At 42.0% G+C, this 24,348-nt stretch overlaps 1 protein-coding gene across 1 annotated transcript in view; it reads left to right on the top strand.

The window, feature by feature from the left end:
• The first annotated feature begins 13,258 nt into the window (after positions 1-13,258).
• LOC122535604 (protein apterous-like) overlaps positions 13,259-24,348 on the top strand; it is a 57,422-nt gene continuing 46,332 nt past the window's right edge. Inside the window, exon 1 of the mRNA XM_043667287.1 lies at positions 13,259-14,286. Coding sequence (XP_043523222.1) covers positions 14,239-14,286 — 48 coding nt within the window. The 5' untranslated portion in view covers positions 13,259-14,238. The remainder of the gene's footprint in view (positions 14,287-24,348) is intronic.

Below are 24,348 nucleotides of genomic sequence, written 5' to 3'. Positions count from 1 at the left end.
CTGCTCAACCGAAAAAGGAACCTCCGCTTCGTTCCTCCCGGAGGGACACGATTCATAAATCAACGAGTAGAGAGTGCGTATCGGTGTTCGAACAACGCGGTTTATTCGCCGCCGGTCCTAGATTATTTATCACTTTTGCATCGATGCACCCCTCTCTGGCCACCCATCACCGTTAATGCAACCGTCCATACGTTTACACTGTCGAGAGAGTGTGGCTAAAGCGTCGCCACTCCTGCAGCGACGTTGTACCACGCCACATATATGTACGCGCGCCAGCGGGAGAAGAGACGAAGAAAAGACGCGAGGAAGAGTCGCGACCTAACCCTCTTCACTCTCGAGGGGCTGTAGCCGAAGCTGGCATCTGATTGATATACAGACTGTTAAGTGTTTGCAATAACCGACGTTTATATCCATCTCTAATACATCCAGCCATAAATAACCGGCCACTTCGAAGCCTGCACGCGGCACGAAATTGCGGCCAGCACCGACCAGCTGATTCGCAGGCTGCGTCGAGGTGAGACGTTGACCAGAAGTTAAGTTTCCTTGACGTTGTCTTAGGTACAATGAAGTTTCGAATGACGAAAACTTGTCTGGAATTACATTGAAGGAATGTTTATTGACGAGATTAGGAAATGGTTGTTTAATTTACTAGAAATTTGTGTGTGTAGCTGGAATTTATTTCTTGGTTAATGTGCAAGGACACTATCCAAACAACGTTGTAAATGTAAGCTGAGACATCTGGGACATACCGTTAGGTCCATCAAACAATTTACGAAAATATTTTATGGGACTGAGCTTTAACGAACTAATGTAATTGGTCAAAAGAACCTACCTTCCTAGTCGAGTTATGACAAAAAGTTAACCTATCTTGACAGAGAGTTAACCTACCTTTGCTAGACGATTTGAGTTATGACAAAGAGCCTTTCTTTTATATAAGGACCGATTTCGACACGCTTGCAACAGTAGTCCAGATATTTTATGTTAGGTCAACGTCCGACTTTCCCTATAACAAAGTGCAGTTTCCTCAGTAAATTTCCTAGTACCCCTAAATAACGATTTGTTTAGTAGAATTACCCATCGATTGTTCGATTATTTTTTCAAACGTGCGAGGTTTACGTTAAGTTAGATTTCTATTGTTATTCAGAGATACACACTTGGTGTTCTTATGTTTAGTAACATTCGTGTACAGTGCAATAATTGATAAGACCAACATGTCGATAAATGTGGAACGTACGAATGCAAAAATCTTCAACAGTCGCAATAAATGATCTATCTTGAATAGTACCAACAACGAAAAGAATTCTTTCTCTTGATGTGATGGTGACTTGTGAATGTAGAAATGGGAAATGGTTGTTTGAAGATTCTTCTTATTTGCAAGGAGATTGATGACGATAAGTTTAATGACGTTCTGAACTTTTTAAAGAATCCTTCTTCTTGGCAACTTGGTAGTTGCGTGAATATTGACATGAAGAATGGTTGCGCGAAGTTTCTTCTTATTTGAAGGAAGATTTATGACGATGATTTTGATAACGATATCCTACCGAAGAGAAGTCTTTTTCTTGATAGTAGTCTAGGAATATTGAAATGGAAAACTGATGTATCAAGTCCACTCTTATCTGATAGAATATTTATTGCGATGATTTTGATAACGTCCGTGGTATCTTGCCAAAGAGAATTCTTCTTCTTGGCGTTAGCGATTTATATATCATCATTCTACAAATAATACAACCTCTCACTCTCTTTCCCTTTCTTTGCATTATGCACTTCGAATGATCAAAATTTTAACAGCTTTTCTAAAGAGAATAAAAAAAATTATGAAATAATAATTGTAAAATTATAAAATAAATATTTGCAATAGATAATACATTATTCATTGATCAGAAAACAAATTTTATTTATTTTGCAATCACATCTGAAATCTCTTATCAATGAGCTGTGGATTTTTATGCAAATTCGTGCTTTCGGGGATATAATAAAAAAAAAAAAAATAAAACTTTGGTAGAAGATTGTTTCACATATTGTGTAATGTTACTAAAAGCACTATATTTTGGATATTTTATATAATTTTTTTCAAATTGTACGCATTCTGTGTACTTTAAAATTTCCTATAAATAAAAATCTACTCTCCGTTTGTGAGATGAAGATCAAAAAAAGAAACATACAATGTTTTCAACTTCATTTGTATCGAAAATTATTCAAATCGCTCAATGGTCGTCACGCGCTCGTAATTTCGTTATTAGCCGACAAATCAGAAGCGATTCGGTGAGAATGCTTCGGTTAATTTGTGTGAAATCAACCGTTTATCCGTGACACGTTCGGTATATTGTCACGACTTTTTGTGCGCCTCGGCATCATTGAATCCTACGATCTCTAGGAAGGTCCTCTACGAAGGGAACACCTGCGATTCTACGATCCAGGTGTTGGCCACGGCTTAAACTCTTCGAAATTTGCCAAATCCCTGCCGTTAAGCGCCCTCGTCGACGCGTCGAACGCCGAAAGAGCATTCCTCTGACTCGGTTCGGCACAATGTCGCGTCATTAGCGGTTAATAGACGACGTGAAATAGGATTTGGGGCGAACGAATGATCCGAGAGCATTCTTCCCACACAATTTGTCATTTGTCATTTGTATCGTTCTTTCGTTGATTCCTCTGTTGCTGTTGAACGCTTCGAGAATGAAAAGTTCGTTGCTTGGAATTCTCGGTGTTATCCATTCCGTATAGTTTATATTATATTTTTATTGTAAATAAAATCATTACGAATGGCAAAAGAGATTTTTATACAAATTACATATTTTTTTCACGAGGCAGAGACAAAATTTAGACACACCTTTGAACAAAATTTCCTTTACCCTCTTCTCAAAAATCATTCCCATACGCAAAGCCCGTAATCATCATCGGATTTCGCTCGAGCACTTTGACGTTTTATCAATCACGAGCTGCCAGGGCCGTCGCTTTCATTAGGCCGCAAGTTGCGCGGCTTTTTCTGGCTTGATGGATGAATTCTGGAAGTCTGTAACACGAGACCGTGGCTCTGGGGGTGGGCGTCGCTCCGCGCACGGGGGCTGATCGCGTTGTTTATGAGATTTTTATGGAGACGAAATGCTCAACGCCTGTACGCACACGTGTGGGAAAACACGCGCTCCCTCCCGCGATAAATCGGATAATAAAATGTCGAGCGATCATCATCGAGCTCCCGATTTTTTCCTTCCTCCCTCTTTCTCCCTTTTCGCCTTTAAAAATGCTCGTAATTAGAGAATCCTCTTTTCTTCTCCCCCTTTCCAAGAAATTTATCGTCGATGATAAATCATTTTTTCTACAAACCTGTTGAACTCGTTCCGACCACTCGTTACGCGTTTTAATACAGAAACAGCTGGATAGTCGGATTGTTGTAATTGTCAGTCTTATCAGAGGCTCGTCTTCTTCATTTATGGTTGCATGAAATTAAGATAAACCGATTCCTAAGGATTAATGGTATAATAGATTTTCGCGAATCGCTTCGATAACATCGTTCTCCAATTACAATTGATTACAATTGGTTACGTTTGGGGTTTGATCGCCTGATTTTTGATTTACCATGAATATAATTATTTCTACTCAGAAGGATATTTCTTCATAACGATTATTCCCTAAAGCATCGGTTGGTAAATGATATATCACATTTGGATGATAATCACCCTCGTTATTTCCATTTTTTTAGTATGGCAAATTGCTGCAGTTTTTTTTTCTCCTTTTTTAGGAGAGGAACAGCGTAATGCGTAATGGCTAGTATGCTTTCGAAGCGTTTCCCACAATAAAGGGCACACGTGAGCTCGTTGTGGGGTATGGGACGTAGCTTTTTTTACGGGGTATCCCTTACACGTCAGATCGACTCACATCAACGTCTCGTATTGCTTTGCACGGAGGATTAAGCCGTCAAGCTGTTGGCGCGACTTCGAGCAGACGTGCTCCGTCAAATTTTCGACGTTACATCCCCCTCCACCTCATTTCGTAAAAAAGAAGTTCGGGATTAGCATGATTAAACTTTCATACAGAGGATAACACAGGATCACACTGTCAATTATCAAGATTCATCATATTTTTCAAATTGTCCAAATGGATATCAAATAGAGAGTGCAGCGCAATATTTTAACTTCATGATTCTTTGTTCATCGATCGAATCAAAAATATAACCGATTGTTGCCCTTCGAAATGTATTCCAATTCAGGGCCTGTATAGACAACAATTTTACAAAATTAAAAATTGCTCACTGCTTAATTCTAAGCAACTTAAAAGTAACGATAAAAAGAAGAAAGAAAGAAAGAAAAGATCAATTGCAAGTTCGGGATTAGCATGATTAAACTTTCATACAGAGGATAATACAGGATCACACTGTCAATTATCAAGATTCATCATATTTTTCAAATTATCCAAATGGATATCAAATAGAGAATGTAGCGTAATATTTTAACTTCATGATTCTTTGTTCATCGATCGAATCAAAAATATAACCGATTGTTACCCTTCGAAATGTATTCCAATTCAGGGCCTGTAAAGACAACAATTTTACAAAATTAAAAATTGCTCACTGCTTAATTCTAAGCAACTTAAAAGTAACGATAAAAAGAAGAAAGAAAGAAAGAAAAGATCAATTGCAAGTTCGGGATTAGCATGATTAAACTTTCATACAGAGGATAACACTATCAATTATCAAGATTCATCATATTTTTCAAATTATCCAAATGGATATCAAATAGAGAGTGCAGCGTAATATTTTAACTTCATGATTCTTTGTTCATCGATCGAATCAAAAATATAACCGATTGTTACCCTTCGAAATGTATTCCAATTCAGGGCCTGTATAGACAACAATTTTACAAAATTAAAAATTGCTCACTGCTTAATTCTAAGCAACTTAAAAGTAACGATAAAAAGAAGAAAGAAAGAAAGAAAAGATCAATTGCAAGTTCGGGATTAGCATGATTAAACTTTCATACAGAGGATAATACAGGATCACACTGTCAATTATCAAGATTCATCATATTTTTCAAATTATCCAAATGGATATCAAATAGAGAGTGTAGCGTAATATTTTAACTTCATGATTATTTGTCCATCGATCGAATCAAAAATATAATTTCAATCCAGTGTCTGATATAGACAATAATTTTACAAAATCAAAAATTGCTCAGACAGAAAAAATCCAAAAATCCTAAGCAACTTTAAAGTAACGATAAAAAAAAAAAGGAAGAAAGAAAGAAAAAAATCAATTGCAAATCACTGTTTCCCAAAGTTGAACAAGGACCGGCGAAAGGAATCAGCGAAATAATAATCCCCCGTGCCGAATTTCAAAGCCTGTAGGTACTACCCCCTCTATCTGGCTATACAGCCTCGTGCAAGTGGAGACTCGAAAAAAATCTGACGTGTCCCGAATCTCGCTTAATTAATAGCCTTATAGGAGAGCGAGGGGTGCCGCGCGTTGCCCGAAGGACCCTTTCCGCGTTGCTCGCAGGACTGGTCTGCAAAAGGGGGGCACGTGCAGGCCACGTGTCGGTAAGAGGATATCCGTCGGTGCTACCCTAAACGACCGCCTTCAAGGGAGAGAGACGGAACGAGGGGGCACTGGCTGCATTCGTTCGCCGGTCTCAGGTGCCTCCTGCCCTCCTTCTTCGTCTTCAGCTTCGCGGGCCCGTTCCTCTTCCTCAGCGTGCGCGCACCGTGTAATCCCGGACAGAACCAGGGGGAGAACCGGGGCCGAAAATAAAAGAAGGCAGCCACTCGTGTTGTTGTCGCTTCGATGCTCTCGCGCGTGTACGCCGGGCCGATGATCCTTTCGTTCGGTTCGATCTTTCGAGCCTCGATTGATTTTTTTTCCAGACGAGTCTCGCTCGACTGGTCTCGGCCGACGATGGCAATGGTCTACGCACGATCTTTGTACTTGGCGCACTCGATGGATTCATTGTTGTGAATGGGCTGTTGAAACGAAGTGGCGAGGCCGATGTTCTGTTTGCAGTTTCCGAGCGAGAGCAGCCAGAGTGGGCGAGATTCGTGAAATTCTTCTTATCGTGTAACACGAGAAAGAGTCACGGTAACGAAATATTGTTATGTTATTATAAACAACGCGATTATTAACTTTCTTTTTACACAATATTACATTATATTATATTATATTATAATATATATTACGTAATTAATTTATATAATTCGCAATATTAATTTATTTTCTACAAAAAAATAGAAGCTACATATTTCTCGTATCCAAATTATCCAGATGAACAACCAACAGAGTCTTTGGAATATCAAACTTCGGCATCGAAAATCTATCGTTTCTCTCATCCACGTAGATTAACCCTTCCCACGTACGTTTGCAAGCATTTAATTTCACGTCGGACAACCGTGTCCAACCAACAACTGGAAAACCTCTGCCGGACAAAGGATACTTTTCAGCAACGGACTGACCACTTTGGAGAAATCTGGTAATCCCTGCGGTGTCCATTGATCAGCACGCGTTTCCCATCCGCCTCTGTGCTTGTAGAACGACACAGATTTCCGCCAAGGCACAATGACGGAGAAACATTTTCCAGCAGGCCCTCTCTAAGCAGAGGTCTAAGAACGAAGAAACAGGCCCTTTCTTCCATTGTTACGATGTGGTTGTCGGACGTGCGCGTGTAACCGGCCCGGTTTCGGTCATTCATCGTTCTCTGGTGACTCTGTGCCAGCCAGGCTGTGGGACGCGTGCTTGTGGGCGAGACACGACCCACGACAATAGGTACAATGAGCACGGGGTGGACCGTTTAGGGGTGCGCCCCCTGCAGCTTTGTGAAAAACGGCCGCCGCCTTCCCTCCCCCCCCCGCCCCCCTCCACCCGATCGAAATTGCCGCATTTCTCGGCCTCTGCTCTCCATTCTGATCTCTCTATATCCTGGTGCACCCCAGGTCACCCTCTTTTGCACCTCGTCGTTTCCTCGTCGCTCGTGCTGCGACCACCCGGTCTCGTTAACGCGGTTTAACTCTCGTTTACTGTCCATTCGATCTCTCTTTGCCGTTTCGTCTACGATCCGGAGACTACTAAACGTTCTCCAAGGTTGAAGTTTATAGATAGCCAGATTATTTTTGCCGGTATTGTACAATTGAATATATTATCTCTCGAGTCGTTTCGTTCCAAACGTCTGGCGTCTTCGTGCCACGCGACGCAACAGAAAGAAGAGAACACTTCTCTACAGAAAAGTAACAAAGTAGCAAAAATTTTCCTAGACGTTCGTTCGATAAAAGTGAAAATTCCAGAGTAAAATTTCCCAGAGTAAAGTTCTACGAAAAATCGCAGCAGTCCCAGCTTTATTAATCTTCTAACACGCGCCGCCTCCGTCGTTCTACATTCCATCTCGCCTCTCCAGCGATTTGCTTCTCGAAACAGGAAAAGCGCGTCGGCGAACGGCACAATGCCATTCGCTCTTGCGGTTGCGGTTAGAATCGGAGAAAAGGGCTGAAGAGGCTCGGTTTCAGCCGCGAGCACAGCCACAGTCTTTGACTCACCCTGGTTATACGCCGAGAGAAGGAAATGACGACGCGGCAGAGAAGAGGAAGGCGGAAGGGTTGCGCGGCGTCGTCCGTCAGCTAGAAAACGCGGATTCCGGGTCAAAGGGTGGAAAGCTTTTCTATTTCGTTCGCGTGCCGACGTTGCACGTTGTGTTCACTGAAAAATCCACTTTCACGAACACGCTGGCTGAAGAAAACGCTTGGGCTGTTCGTTTCGAGCATCGTTCTCCTCCCCCTCGTCTCCCCAGCTCTCTCTTTCCAGCTTTTCTTTCTTTCTTTCGGGTTTTTCTTTCGTTTCTCTCTCTCCCCCCCTCTCTCTCTCTCTCTTGCTCGCTTTTATTCTGCGCGGGCTGCGTTGGCGTTTTCTTCAACGGCCGCCTCGTCGAGCCTCTGTCCGTGGAAACAGAAGTCGCGAAACACGTTTTTCACGGCGAGAGATCGCCGCGTTGCGCCTTCCACCGATTACGCTACTCGTCTCGAGCTTTCGTGCTCGCTGAATATTCCGCCACCGAAACCTCTGAACAACCGGAGAACACGAAAACGAGAGGTCGCCGGGTGCAAAAGTTGGTCAAGGTTCGCCGTTGGTCCTCGCTTCGCCCTTTGTTTCCAGTTGTTTCCAGATGCAACTACGCAACGCGCGGACGATGTTGCACTGTTTTTGAAAGGTTTCTTCGTTGGAGAGCAACGAGTCGCGAGAGATATTTGCGACTGTCTTTTACAATTTTAGGGTGCTTAGTTAGGACTGCGAATGCAGTAACGCGCTTCTGTTGGTCAGCGATAATAATAATATCGTAAACACAAGTTGCTTTTTTTATACTATAGTATGTTACAGTGTAACAATAAACATTGAAATATATAAATGTATAAAATGTGAAATTATACGAAATTAGACTGCATCATGTTCGTACAAATTCCGCTTTTTTTTAGAGACGTGTGTAAAAAATTGAAACTTGCATGAAATTTACTTTTTGTTGAATGAAATATACTTTACCTTTCATATCTCTTTTTCTCCCCCCCGCCCCCCCCCCCCTCACCCTTTTACATCCTTATACATTTTTATATTCCCAAATATCGATAGTCCAACAATAATGACAAATTCTTTTTACACGTATAAATTTACAAGTCTGGCGTAAATATTATATTACATACACAGAAAGAAGAATAGCATAGAAAAAGAAAAGAATAACAGAGCTCCGAGGCCACGAAATAACGATCGTCGTTACACAGACGAACGCTAACCCTCCATTCCTAAACGAATAGTTACATTCGTTCATTAGCAAACGTAGAATATCAATAACACCATTACGTTTTAGCATGAGCCACCGCCCGGTGATCGGTCAATTTATTCGCGAGCGTAACAAATAAACCGGTAGGGGATTTCATCCCCGGACGCGTTTCCAACGCTCGGTGGAGACGAGTATTGTGAACCTATCAATGAACGAACACAAATTTTAACAGTTCATCCGGTTACGTTGATCCCGAAGGTATAAGCGGTTTCACGGCACGAAACCTCCGAATCGCAAGGTTTCCGTAAGCTTCTATGGGGGCTTTCGTGGGTCTCGTCGAGTCCCATTCACGGGGGGTTCTCAACAGGCGGGGCCCCATTCTCCACGGGGCGCCGCTCTTCATTGTACCGTCACTGCGTGTTTAGTGCTCACGCGTCAAGTTAACAGCGTCCCTCCTCTTCTCACCTATTCTCTCTTCTTTCTTTTCTCCCTTTCTACGTTTCTATTTTTCTTTTTTCCTTTCTTCTTTCCTTCCCTTCGATCGACCATCTCTCTTTTCCTTCCCTGTATTCCGCGTTCCTCCGACGGCTCTCTCTGTCGCGACCAGAAGTTTTCTCAGAGAGTTTCCAATAGTCGCCAACTGTTTCTTTATGCTGTTAAACATGGCCTCAGATTTGTATGTTGCGTGAGAGAACGCGCAAGAAGCGATGCAGAGTTTGCAACCACGAGTGATCGTAATAATCGTAGATCTCGCGTCTGTTTCTCAATTTTTGCAAGCCTTTGCAAGCTGAATTTTCACGACTCGTTGACTTACAAGGTTTAACGAGTTGTTTAAAGAACGCTCATGCTTCAAGCTGGCTGCTGACCACTCGTTTCCGCGAAAAATGTCTCATTAGCCGGTTCTATTAAAATTTCACAGACGCTAGTCTCTTTTGTTGGACTTTAGCAGCAAGAATTTTCAATCTTACTATATATCTTTATATTATACAGATCATGTTCATTTTATCACCCGCTAGTGACTCAGCACGCTAAACGTTTTCTAGATTATTCGGACTCATGGCTACATTGTCAGTTTTGACAAGTCACCTATGCGCTTGTTGTCAAAATCGGTCGCTAACCTGCGAGTCTGTTTTTGAGAAACGATCGACGTTTAATCTCACGAGTCAATTAACTTTCGGATAATTCGAAACGAGCTGGTTAACCAATTCATATAAAACAGGCTCGCGGGCAGAGACACTTGGATTCTGCATCCGATTTTGCGAATGACTGTTATTATTCTGTGAGTGATCCATTAGATGTAAATAAAAGATAAAAAGAAAAGATTGTATACTTCCAATAAATTATTATCGAGACTTGCGGTACTCGAAACGCGCACCAGCGCAATAACGAGTCCTCGAGTCCGTAAATACATGAATATTCGTAGTTTACTTGCGAATACCTATAGATAGAAATTGGACGTGGCAATAGATTGTATTTTGTATTTCACGAAACGCTATTTTGATCCAAATGTAGATAACTGTTTCTTCTGGTATGTCGATGAACTATTAGTAGATTTTAACTTTAACTATTTATCTTAGCTTAACTATAGATTATCTAATCGTTTCGATTATGCTGATAATCCTTGAAACTGTGCCATCGGCGACGTATTCGCGAATTCCATCACTGGACAACATTATCTGCGGCGAAAGCAGCGGTTTCCGTTTACGTTGCAAAACGAAACCGGTTCCTTTTTATGACGGAATATCGGACGGACGGTCGTCGTTCGGTTTCAGCTGGTCGTCTTTTCTTTTTCTCTCCCTTTCTCTCTTCTCTCCTATCTACCGACCGCTTCTGTGTTGGCCTGTGCCTTTGCTGAAACCTGTCGTTATTTCACGGAGGCGCAACACCGGCGACGAGGAGGAAGGAAGCGTGAGTCGGGCTCGAGCCACGGGAGAAACGATGAAAACCAAATCGTATTTCGCCGTATCTATCGTTGGAGATTAGTCCTTGCAGGAGGAAAAAAAAAATGAAGTAGCATAAGTCGATGATGTTGCGTCGGCTGGAGGATGAGATCGAAAGTTGAACGAATATGTATAATTTGAGGGCTTAAATCGGATATCGTTGAGAGAAAATGACGAAAATTTTAAAAGATGTAAAAATTGTGTAATTGAACTTTCTTTTCATCGTTTTATTGATATTAGAATTATACTAAAGTTAATTCTTATAACAGTATTATAGGTGCATAGCGGTTGTGCAAATGTACGTTCGAGCTTCGTATAATAAAACAATTTATTAGAAAATTACTAATAGATCATACGCTATTTATTAAATTCCTCTCTTCGTTTCCCAATTATTCGATTAACAATGATATCAACTAACGTCGTAGTCTAATAATACAACAATAGTTCGACAGCGCGATGATTTGATCGCACTAATCGCACGAAATGCACGAAATCGAGCAAGTTGACGAAGACTGCTCAAGTTCACGAAAATCCCCCATCTCTTTAGTCTCGTGAGTCTGTTTTATATGAATCTGTCATCGTTAGCTAATTACTTTCAAATATTGGGAGCTTAATCATTTCGACCTCAAGATCAACGACTGAAATTTACAACAAATGAACGAGAGACAATAATTTCGCGGTTAGGACTTCTTGTAAAAAAAAAAAAAAAAAACAGAATAAACAAGACGTAATCATAAAATATAAATTTAATAAATTTCTTCTGCTACCAGAATCGTCTCTTACGAATTCGGATTAGCGTATCGACGACGAACACACAGAATTTAAAACAAAATTATTAAAAATTATTTGCACATGCATACTTGGTAAGATAAACGTTACAAGTAAGTAGTTCTAGTATCAAGGTTAACAGCAACCATAAAGTGTATCTCTCATAATCTGGGATTATGCTGTCACGTAGTGATACTTCTACTTCCGGTTTGTGGCCGAAGGTGAAGTCCAAGACATTCATAATCGCAGAACTTTCACGGTTTCTTTTGCTTTCTACTAGAACATAATGTTTAATCTACGTACGAGAATTTCTTTTTAAATAATGTTAAACATTTATATGAACTAAACAATTAAAATATGTTTCGTGTTCTAACTCTAAAAAGGTTAATCAAATGAAAGAAACGAAAGAAACTACGTTTCATCGTTCAGTGTACGATTTCGATATATTTAGCGCGGACGATTGTTGCGCAATGACAAGAAAATACTGACCAAAAACGTTCCAAGTGGGGGATAGAATGGCGAACAATGTCGTGTAGAAAAGGCATCGGTCGAATGCATGGCAAAAAAGACGAAGGCCGCCAGTGTTCCAGCGAATCGACTTTCCAAAGAGCGAACTAAAGAAGAAAAAGAGAAGCCGAACCTTCCGAAGATTATAGAAAGCCGGATGCAACCGGCTACTTCTTTTCCAAAAACGCCTCCTTTTATGGCGATGCGTACTCGTGGCGAACAAAACGACGCTGTTAAACGACAATCGCGATTAAATGCGTCGCGTGACGCGGAGCAACGTGCAAATTGGTTGTTCATGCAAGTGTCAGATGGTTGAGTAGATCGTTGGATGAACAGTTATGGCACCGTTCTTTCTCGTAAAATGCGCGCAAAAAGGAGGGTAATGGCTCAACGCGGACAGCCGACTTTCAATTTTGACGTGAAAACGAGGTGTCGGGAGTTTTTGGTTGTTCGAAATGCTCTTGAGGCTCTGATCTTGTTCATTTCCCTTTCAGTCAACGCTGATTTTCGTGATTACGGTGTCATGTGATTTTTAGAGCTTAGCAACCGATGACATGATCGCGTCACTCGAGTTTCAGTGCAAATGGTTTCGTATTATCGCAGATGTTAAAAACAACTGATCGCTTTCGCGTTGATGGACTCGTTGGACGGTAGAAACTTTACTTTTTTCCACGTTACTCCAACAACTTGGAAGAAGTTATTAAAATCAATGAAATAGTGGGATATATCTGCTCGAGATTGTGATTCTTCGCGGTCGAACGCTGGTATCTCTCTGGAGAAATAATCGTTCGATCGCCAACGAACGTTCAGCATTACCATTTCTACATGCCCGATACATTCATTTCCGCGGTGACATAACAAAACGGCAAAGAACGCAGCCGTCCGAGGCACCAATTTAAAGCGTCTATTCTACGAAGCCGCGTGCGTGTATACATATATATACATACATACATACATACATATATATGTAGCAGGCTACGCCACTGTAGTGTTGCCGCAGCAAAGTCTCGCTGGTTCTCTCGCGCAGACGGTTCTCCGGAGCAGCGGCGTGGAGCAAAGTAGTTACGGTGTTCGAGACAAGCGCTGACCAGACAGGGTCGCGGAACAGACAAGGAACAAGAGTATCGGGTTTCGTGTTGGGGAGTGGCTTGTTCCACCAGCGATCTGGGAGAGGGTGCCAATGGGCGGGCCTTCGTGGAACCGTGTCCGCCCCACCTTGTGACCACAGGGTTTTCACAGTTCCACCGCGATGCGGCGCTAGTTCTGGCTGGAACCAGTTGTAGCCGTGCCGGTTCCCTCACTCCGCATCGTGGCTTCGGCTTGGCAGACGGGCCCTGCATAACCGTGGTGCAGCGTGCTCGCGCGTACCTCGTTTCCTAGCGTCGTTCCTCTCGGCGTGTCGACGTCGTCATCGTCGGATCTCGCCGTTTCACGGGTATTAGACACGGGTGCACATGCGCCATGAAGCGGGTCTGACGCGTGTCCGGTCGTCCCATCGAGGAAGCACGAACTGAGATCGATCCTTGTCGTTGTCGATGCTCCAAGGACACCAGGACAGTGGTAGTATTCGAGTGCAGGTGCGCGGACTAGCCGGGTGTTGCTTCGTCGCGCCGTTTCTCCGACTATCCTAGTGCACTGTGATCGATCCGACTCCTCGATATGGAACGAGAAATTTGGCGACAAGGTTCGAGAACTGTGCCCCGTCGCCCCGAGTCGTCGCATCAATGAACAACAACTGCCCGTTTCGTCCCGCAGTGATTATGTATCAGTGAGGGGTGTACTTTCTTCAATCCGGGGTCAATGTGACTGCTCTACTGTTGCATTGTATCTTTGTATTTAAGAGAGCAGAAAACTAGAGTTGCTAGATCTCGGAGTGATTTCTTTTTTCAGCCAGATGTGCCCGTGAGGGCGCGCGTCAACCCCTTACTATACGACAATCATTTATTTCGATTGGGACATTCCTATATTCTGATAAAGTCTAGGCAAAAAGAGAGAGAGAGAGAGAGAGAGAGAGAGAGAGAGAGAAAGAGGAAGAAAGTCGTTAGAGCGGAGTTGCTAGTGACGTTCTTGAGTGCGGGAAAAAAATTGCCGAACTAAGTTCAACCAGAGGGTGAAGCAAGCTTGAACGGTGGTGGAGGAAGAAGAAGAGGACGCAAAGAAAGAGAACCTGCGCAGCGGACGCCATCTCCGCGTTATCGGCAAGCGGATCCCCCGGGACTCCCCCCCAAGCAGCTTCGGCGTCGCGCACCCTCGGCGGGAACTACCCCGCGACAGCAGCCACCCTGATGGGAGTGTATGAGGAGCGCGCCCCTCCTACCACCGGCATGCACTGGGTGAGTGTCATCCCTCTGTTCCCTCTGTTCTTTGCTTATTGGCCGTGCACGCACCACGAAACCGTCGAGAGGGGCTCTCGGTCCTTTGTCACGCTGGCCTCGATGATCTGTGGATGATGATCCTTGCCTCGACCCTTTGATCTCCACCCGAGACTGCACTCTCGCAACTTGCTACTTGCACTTCGAGCACGGCTTTTTTTAGAATCTCGCAAAGTTAGGGTTCTCTGGCAGCTTTCGAGTCAACTAAATCCTGCAGTTGTTACGTTTCTGACAGACGTAGCAAACTCTTCTCTCCCAATTTTCAATTACTTTCGCAATTGTTGTCGCGTTCTCTGTGTCTTGTAATATACTTTACTCGTTCGCTAAATTCGCTTCGAACACGTAATCTGATAATTCCAAGCTTCCAATTCGGCGATTACTCCGATAAATTTCCTTTAGTATGATGACTTTTGTTCAAAAACACGATCGATCGACGTTCAATGATCACTCGAAGTATCCTTGAGATTCTACAGTCTCAGGCATGGTAGGCTAATTGAAACCTCGCGTCGCAAGGGATAAGGAAGCCGGTGTCGACGGCGATTCTCTCGGTGCCCGGTTGTAGCTGTTAATGGAAACAAATCCTAGCTGGATAATTCGATCCGACGATTTTATTGTCGGCGATTCCGTAATTGGAATATTGCTCGAGCTAGTGGCGGGACGGGTTTCACGACGGGATTCGCGACGACGCGTTGTAGATTGTCGTCGACAGAAAAAAAGAAAAAACCCCGTCCCGACGACAGGTCTGCGTGCGTACACGAACCACCGTTTGACAGATCGCCGCGAAGCTCGTGAATTTTTCGGGTGTCACCGGTGTAATGGATCGCAGCACGCGAACCCGAATCGCGCCCTTGCTTCGTTAATTGATTTCCCCCAAGAGGGTTGCAGATTTTCATCGGTTAAAAGGCTGTACATTTTTCTCTCGAACGGCTTGCCATCGTTTTGAAACTTTTTAGACTGTTTAGACACAGTTTAAACTGAGATTTTTCTTTGGTTCCATCTGAATCTAAATATAATCTAAATTAATCTCGGAGCGGCACATGTACAGATATCGTATCTGTTAAGTTTCTTTCAGAAAAAGAAATGACAATGAATATATATATATAAGAGTTTGAATCTGCGACTAGTCTGAAATCCTTAAAAATAGCATTTAAGTGGGAAGAAAAATTCCCAACTCCGTCTTTCTTATTTCCCGTCGATCTTGATTCAGATTTTTAATCTAACAAGTATTGTTAAATTGTTTCGATTCAGTTTTGATTTAGAAATTCGTTTAATACTTTTTCGATCGAAGATTTTTAATCGGTTCTTCATATTTCTCGGTTGACCGTGCTTTTCGGAAGAATTCTACGTAGAAGCGCCAGTTGGTCGGACTTTCTCGTCTTCCTTATATTTATTGCTTTGCTTGCGGAGGGAAACACGCGAAGAATTAAACGACGCGGCGGGAACGCGGTGGGATGCTCGTGATTTTCAGCGGCGACGTTCGTTTTCCATCGCGCGATAGCTCGAACGATGTCGAGCAATGTACGATCAGCGAAACCGGCGTTCATCTTCGAGGAATGTTAATTCCGTTTTAAACGACTGTTGAATGGCTGCATCGTTAACGGGTACACCTTGTAAACAAACGTAATTGATTGTTCCGTGTCACCGCGATGGCCGCTAATTGAACCGATGCATTTACTCGTGGCTACGCCGACGAAACGAGCTGGATGTAAAACGCACGCCATCGCTTACCAATCCTCCTTCCCTTGCTCTCTCTCTCTCTCTCTCTCTCTCTCTCTCTCTCTCTCTGTCTGTCTCTCCTTTTCCCCTTTCTTCGTTCTCATCCTTTACTAATTTCACCGAAATTGAGTTTTAATCGAATAAAAAGCATTCCAAACGAGACGTCCGAGACGACCACCATTATTTCCGTTTCTTCTCGTTTCGATTAACTTGTACTCGCAGACACTTTCTTGGAAATCAATCTCCGACCTCTTTTAAGTTATATGGTCGTGTCGTCACTTAATAAATCGGAAATATTTTAGTGAAAAAAAAAAAAAAAAAGAACGGAGAACACCGGGAGTTTAAGACACTGTGACGCAAGTTGATCAAATGAAAATAATGAAAGTCGTTCGAACGTTTCGTTTATTTTTCGTCATTTCAAATTTTATTAACGCTATGACATATCTTTATAGTCTTTTAGTTGTACTATTTATGGTACAATGATATAGCAGCAGACATAATGACGCACGAACGTGTCTGTGATATCTGTCATTAAATTCCGTCAAAAGTTCCACAGAATTTTTCTTCAAACTAAGTTACTACTCTGTCGTCCGCAAAATTAACACCGAAGTATTTCATCGCTTTCTTTTCCGAGCACTCCCGCGAATTGAGCCAGATTTCATTTTTCAAATACGAGAAATTGAATGTAAATAAACTTCAGTTCTTTACATCTTATAATTTTTTTTCTCTATATTAAACTGTTAATTTCTAATGTTCTACTAACGACATTTACCTCTGCAAAAATTTTATATTGTTCGATTTTCTTCAACATGTCACTCATAATTATCCTGCATTATCATTAATATTAATTATTATTCATTCAATTCGACGTGTATTTCTCGAAACTTTCATAATGTAAAACACTGTTGAAAGAAACACAAGTTAAGTGTCTTGTTTACCGAAGAACCAGTGGTCGATTGAAGTGTATCGTGCAAGAGACGCTGTGTGTTAAACGTCCCAATCTACTTAGAGCGACACGATTATATTATCGCGCGAAACACAAAACGAGAATGGCACGCCGTTTTCGCAGCGATGCTATCTACGAGTGGCCAGCGTCAAACTAGTCGGCTAGAAATTTAGCGTAAAGTTAGCTTTCGAAAAAATTCGTCCGTTCGTTGTGAATTGATCGCCAGATTTTTCGACATTTGTGAAGAACTTGAAGACGCAAGAAACTTACAAAGTGTCGAACTAGAATGTTCGTCGGAATATTTACTAAATGAAATCTCTACAGATTGATCTCTGCTTTGGTTCTATTTTTATTTGTTACTCGTTCTCATAAAAATATTTATATACATTCTAGCGAATAACAAATAATTTTCAGTGCGTGTTTCTTTATCTTAAAACTTCGTACACGCGTTTGACATAAGTTATCATTAAAATTTCATTTTCAAAATTTTCAGTCACTTTTGATTGAAATCGGTGTTGTAGGTTTGCACGTAGAAACACGCATTGTACGCAGTGAATATGTTGAAACACTGATCGTATATTTCAACGTTTGTAAAAGTGGAGGATTTTTACAGAAGGCAAAGTCGATCAGGTTGGTTCCGAAGTGGTTAGATTTTCTTTGCTCGTTCGTTGCGCAATCCGAAATTTTCCTACGCGCCTTTGTGACCGCGTGCACGCTCGAATAATTCATTCAGCGACGGGGGCCGCGACTGCGCCGCGGCGAAAATAAATAACAATTTCCGCGACAACCGCGTGAATTACGAGTTCGTGGCTGACAGGGATTTTTCAGACGTTCCGTGTGTCTGACGAGAGTTATTCGCCAGAAGAATGTCCATTTAATGGATAGAAGTGATCTTGAGATAAAGTCACATTATAATAAACTTGCAAGTTACAAGAGCCATTTTTTAACAATCCTCCAACTCGAGTTTTTCTTCTACGACTAACAAAATTTCTCAAGTTTGAGGTAAATGTGAAAGAATCATTTTTCTTCGAAAGGTGTCATATCGTTGAAGTAGAAGCAAAACTGTGTAAAAATTGGAAAACTGGGTTGAATTTTAAAACTGGTTAAATTGAAAAAAAAAACTCAAGATAATTAATATCAAAGAAATTGAAGAGCAAGCTTGATGTTTCGGAACGCAGTTTCACGAAATGAAGTTTACATTTTCTTGCTTTGTCGAATTCCATTTCTCGGTGTTTATGTTTCTCCCCTGTTGGCATAATTCAACAGAAAACTGTTTTCGAAAACTTAAAAAAAGAAAAAAAAAGAAATAAGCCGACTTACATTCAATTAACTGTTCCAATTAAATATTAACACAATCTACTTCGTCTTGCAACTGCTTCGAAATTTCCTCTTCAGCGACCAATTTCAAACTGTTTTACTTTCTCTTTCTCTGATTTTTTTCAAATTTCTTCAAAACATTCAGCCTCTTTCAACTCCAGCCAATTCAATTTATCGATTCCTATTTAAAATTATTATTCAAAGACTAATGTTCGGGGAACGAAAGAACGAAATAAATCTCCGTTTGAATTTCACGCCCATAAAGACACGAATTATTAGAACGGATTAGAGCGATGCAGAATACACTTGTTGTAATTTTTAATATAAAAAAGCAAGTTTTCACCTGAGATTCTGTATCTTCGCGTCAAAACGAGACCCCCAGAGATTTACATACATAAAAATTCGCAGCCTTATTAATCGTGATTCGTGGGAATCGTGGAAGTTCCACGTCTGCCGATCGGATATTCAACGACCGAGATCTTCTTATTTATGAAACGCGGCGCAGCGAGCGTCGCGGCGGCGCGGAACCGGCGTCGTTTTGTCTCTGGATCGCTTTCGATCTTTTTCCATCCATGTACGCACAGTCAGACGCGTGCGTCAGCGTGGAGCCGGCCGAAGAGAGTGTGATTATTGTAACTTCGATGAGATAAGGGCGACGTGGCACGAACGTGTCTGCCCGTGATAGTGGTCCGTTTGTGTCGAGCGTAATTTATTATCCCCGGGGCCCAGCCGAGATATATCCGCCGCCGCGGCGGTCATCGCCAATCCCCAGTGTTTAATAAATCCGCGTCTTTTGTTGCTTATTTACGGAGCCGAGACGATACGCAGAGCTTGTCTATCGCGGATCCGCCTCGCGAGGAGTGACAAGAGTTCGTCGCTCGGCAAAAGTCGAGTCGCTTCTTCCGCGTTTCTTTTCGCATCTTTTTTACGCGAAATTCCAGGAAACAACGAGATGATGCTCTTATCACAATTGTGTTTCAAATACACACGAATTCAGTTCGTGATACTTTCGAAATATTCTTTTTTTTTTTTTTCTAGAAAGAAATTCCTTTTAGATCTCTCTGTAAATAATTTTCTTTACTACGAAGAGATTGTTTGATACGTTCAAATTTAATTTATTCTTTAAATATATTCTTCAACCAAAAAGGAAATCTCCCTTTTATTTTTCTTTTTTGTTTTAGTCGAAGAAATGCATTGGAAGTAAAAAGTCGGAACGCGAAAATTTGCCGTGTTATTGAATTTTGATGAGGGGAATGAATAGGGCATTATCACGTAAAAACATCGAACGGATATTTATTAGGCAGGCTAATACGCTTGGTGGTTAATTTATCGCACAGGAACTTGTTAATATCCCAACTGCCTGTTCATTGAGGATTCTCGGAACGAAGAAGCGCGCCGGGTAGAACAGATCTTTCAATCGCGATTCCTAAATTAATTCGTTCCACCTTGTTCTTTCCTTCGTAGGAACGTATGATTTTATACTCGACGAGCAGGAAATTCGTATCCAGGCTCGATAAGTTTTACAGCCCGTAGGAAAATTTCTCTTTTGTTTTCACTTTTTGGCTCCATCCTCTTGAACAGGTTGAAAATACACGCGACTCCCCCCCCCCCCCCCCCCCCCCTCCCCCCTCCGGTTGTGCAATTTTCGCTAAATATCCGAGCGGGCGCATTGAAACATTCTCGAATACATCAACGTCGCGAGAAAATTGAACCTGTTCTCCTCCACTCTGTTTCCGCGAACGTGTCGCGTTTGTCGTCTGTCGGTCGAAATCGCTTCGGAAAATTTTCAAACGGCCCTCGTTACGGCACGTCGGAACGTTTACTCATGCTTTCAGCGGGCCGATCACGGTTTCGGTCGTGATTAATTGCGGCCGAATCACGCTGCCAGGCGAAGACACGATCTGAATTTTCGCGGAACGTGAAACGTGGCTGGTACAGAGGGAGGGAAAGCGGTATCTCGGGGTCAGGTCGCGATTCTCGGTCTCCTCGGCGTGCCGCCGCTCCGTGTCTCTCTCTCTCTCTCCCCCCCACCCTCCCCCCATATCGCGTCGCGTTTTAGCATTTAAATAACCGTTTAGTCGCCTCTTGCGACTTCAAGTTTGCTCTTACTTCTTTTTTCCTTCGTCAAGAAATTGCACGATTTCTCCTCTTCATTTTTTCCTTCTTTTTATTTAATCTTTTTTTAACGATTTAATAATTTTAAAGAGAAGAATTTTCTATCTATCTATTTTTATTTTTTTTTTTTCTTTTTTTTTCTGAGATCCTTGACTTGATGTTTATCTTAACGCGAGGAGGCATAGTTTCTGTTTAAAGAAATTCTTGTTTAGTGATTGGAAATATGAGAGGCTTCTATCTGGGACAGTCTTGTGATTGATTAACAATTTTAGCATTTACTTTCGAAAGAAAAATTTCCACAGCAGCAACGCCAATGAAATACCTGAAAGATTCGGAGTTTCTGGAAAGTTGTCTTCATTCGTAAACGACACGAAGTAAAGAAGCTTCTCTTGGTTTTATCAGTCTGCAAAATTGGTTCGCGCTCGAGTTCTCTAGCACAACTTTCGGTCCAAAGTCGCGAGAAACGGAAGATTATTGCGGACGTAACGCAGAAACAAGCGATGGAATCGTCGCCGTCTGTGAATCGTTAACTCGAAATCCTTGGCACAAACGTAATATCAGTAGGCAGAAATAAAATTGAAACGCGTATATAACGACGAGGGAATATTATCAACCGGTTGAGATCACCGATTTCCCGGGAAAAATCTCGTCTCGAAATTCGTAATTTCTCAATTATCGTTACGTGTTCTTTGCTTTACTGCAAACAAGTCGCTTCCCTCGAGTCTCGATGCTCCTGGCGATTGTGCAACGACGCACCGGATGCGACGCAAGGACGATAATACTCGTCTCTGTGTTCTCTATTTTTTTCCCTCTCTTCATTTTTCTCTCTGTAAAATGAAAACGGTAAAATCTGGATGTTTTTTTTCTCTTTTGTCGTTTTCAAATTTTTGTCAAGAAATCGTTTGATGGCGTGGAAACCGATCCGGAGGGGGAGGGGGGGGGGAGGACTCGATTCACCGAACTTGCAAAACTCGTGTGTACGTGTGCCGCGACCACACGTAGAAGCGATGTGCGATACGCTTGCGAATTTAATATTCACGGCATGGCGGAAAGGCGCGCCAGAAATGCGTGAAAATTCGAGCAGATTGATGGCCGAACTCGTTTCATAATACAGATTAAAAGTAGCTGACAACGATAATTTCTTCGTGCTGAATGAAAACAGTGTTTCTCCATGATAACGCGGGAGGTCGAAGATTGAAGCTGGGTCAGTTTCTCGGCAAGAAGAATTTTACTTGACGTTTCGTTACTTGGGGTTTTCGAATCAGAGCTTTTTATTTACATGCACGTAACACGCGATGTAATTGAAGAGAGAAAAAAAAAAAAAAAAAAAGAAGAGGCGAAACAATAATTTCGACATTGAGTACTAACTATCTTGAGCATAACTTTTACGAAAAAGTATCTTACGTTCGATAAAAAAAAAAAGTTTCTCTGATACAATTAAATCTTATTCCTAAATAATCTGCTGCTTATTACCAAAGATTTAATAATAAAAAAAACAATTTCACGTGAAACAAAACTTACCTACAATTTTACTGACTACAGTTACTTTAATTAGAGTAATATTTTATTTCATAACTCTAAACACCTTTGATGATTATTAAATACGTAGAAGTATATATATGAAAATTACTCGACGATGAAACAAAGTAAGATAATTTCACAATCACCATCTTCTAATTCAATAAAAATTCTACTTCAAGTAATTTAAGTGTCTCAAGTGCGTGTGGCTTTGAAAATTTCGTCGATCGTCGTATACAGTATTATTATTATTGAGTCATCCCTCTTCGAAATTCTGCTTCTCGTTCGAAATTCATCGATATGACGTCTCGCTGATTGCGGGGCCGACATCATCGAATGGATTGAATCTATATTTAGAACTCGACTGGCGGCCTCCTCTCCTTCGCAAGCACCATCCTTCTTTATTTCTCGATTCGCGCCGAATAGCCAAGGTGGCACAGTAGCACACGAGTAGCCACACGATTCAATATTTTTGTCCTGGTTGCTAGTCCGGCTCCGAGGTCCGTCCGGCCGGTTGGTAGCCGGTCGCCGCGGAGAAGTGCAGATAGCAAGCAGTTTATCGGTTCTCCGTGGTGTTAAGCGTCGCCCACGCGTTTTAAGAGAGAAACCACAGGCAGCAGCAACCCGTCCGCCGAGTGGACGAGGCTGTTTATTGTTATCACTATCATGGCCGGCCAAGGGAAGCTGATACGCGGCAACACGGGACGCGCGTGTTTATAGAATCGACAGAGCGAGAGAGAGAGAGAGAGAGAGAGAGAGAGAGAGAGAGAGATGCTGGATCGTTCTGCGAGCAAATTTCCTGGTTGACATTTTTGTGGTCTCACTTTTAGTATCGATGGTAGGATACATACACACACACATGCATACTAGAGACTGTGGAAATATCGAAACTTGGGAATTTTGAGAATTTGTAATTTTAACTGGCGGACTGGAGTATGAATGAAAAGTATTTTTTTTTTCAGTACTCGCTAATTTTTATTGTACTAAATGCTCCAATATTCTACGAATGTTGGACGCTGAGGATTCTAAAAATTTCTGGAGTAAATTCATCTAGAAGTCTAGATAATTAGGGCAAGGATCAGAGTTTTATTAGATATATTTACAGAATGATTTAGTATAGCAATATTTAGCATTTAGTACAATAAAAATTTAGTACGTAATATTTCGTTTAATTACTTTCGTGGCAGTCATGATTAAAAATGATTCGTAATATTCGTTCTCTGACACGTTTTCACTACTCGGACCGATCGTCATCATGTCCGTGCTCATTGTACAAGTCAAATTTCTCTTTCAAAACAGCGACTTCAATTTCCGTTGCTCCTAAGCTTCCCAAGATAATGTTTCGCAAGAAGCGGCGAGAAGAAACGCTGAATCGCACGTTTCTTTTTGCCCCCGAACAATCGATGGTCAAGCATCAGAGAGCCTCCGTCGAAGCAACGCAACGCGAGATTTTGTTTCGCAATAAATTTTACCAATTCACTTGTGTATGGTCCTTGGAACATTTCCCGCGCGAAACCGAGCCGTTTCTCATCCTGCTTACCAAAGAACTAAAACAGAACAGGCTCGGTTCGATTCGAGATCTATTTTCCCATGGTTAAGTCTTCAGTTAACTTGGCCGTCTGAAAACAGGCGGCTCGACGTTTTCCAAACGAGGGGAAACGATCGTAGAAAAATTCTCGGCTCGAGTTCGCTCCTCGATTCATATGCCCGATGGCTTCTCTCTCGTAAATCATGCGAGATTGTGTCGCACTGCAAAAAAAGAATCGCGCTCCAATTACCCCGATTTCCTCGTCCGCGCGAAGAAGGAAAAAGCAACCGCTGAGAAAAAAAGCGTCGCGCTATCGAAACGATTCACAGCTGTTTCACTGGGGCGGGAAAAGAAAGTCGAATTTTTTAGCATTTAATTTTTGTGTTTAAGTTCCTTCAAGTGGAATATTAATTATCATCTGTCTATAAAAATAATTTAAACTGGGGGAGGGTGGATTTCCCCCCCCCCCCAATTTTTCCTTCCCGAAACATTTCGCGAGAACCTGAAGGTTGTCCAATAAAAATTTTCAACTCTTCCTCGTATCTTCTTTTCGTCCGTACGGCGTATCTCCGTTTCGATAACTGCCATTAGCAGCTCGGCGCGAAGCACATGAATCATCGATTGCTTATCAATATCAAAGTCGCGACGCGAACTTAGTAAATCACGTCCTTATCTCCTCGTGCATTCGGTCGTTTACTCTGTAAAAATGAATGAAACAAAAAAAAAAAAAGAAAAAATGTGGAAGGGAAAAGAAGAAAGAAACAGGAAAATGAGTGGGGAAAAATGGAAAAAAAAAGGAAAAAAGAAACAAAAATTGATGAGGACGAATGCAATCGAGGGCCGATATCTGGCGAGCTGTTGAGTTCGGAGACGGCTGTCGCAC

Source organism: Frieseomelitta varia, unplaced genomic scaffold, assembly GCF_011392965.1.
Source record: "Frieseomelitta varia isolate USP_RPSP 00005682 unplaced genomic scaffold, Fvar_1.2 scaffold_742, whole genome shotgun sequence".
NCBI classification, from domain to species: Eukaryota; Metazoa; Arthropoda; class Insecta; order Hymenoptera; family Apidae; genus Frieseomelitta; species Frieseomelitta varia.
This window is presented reverse-complemented; position numbering and strand designations above follow the sequence as displayed.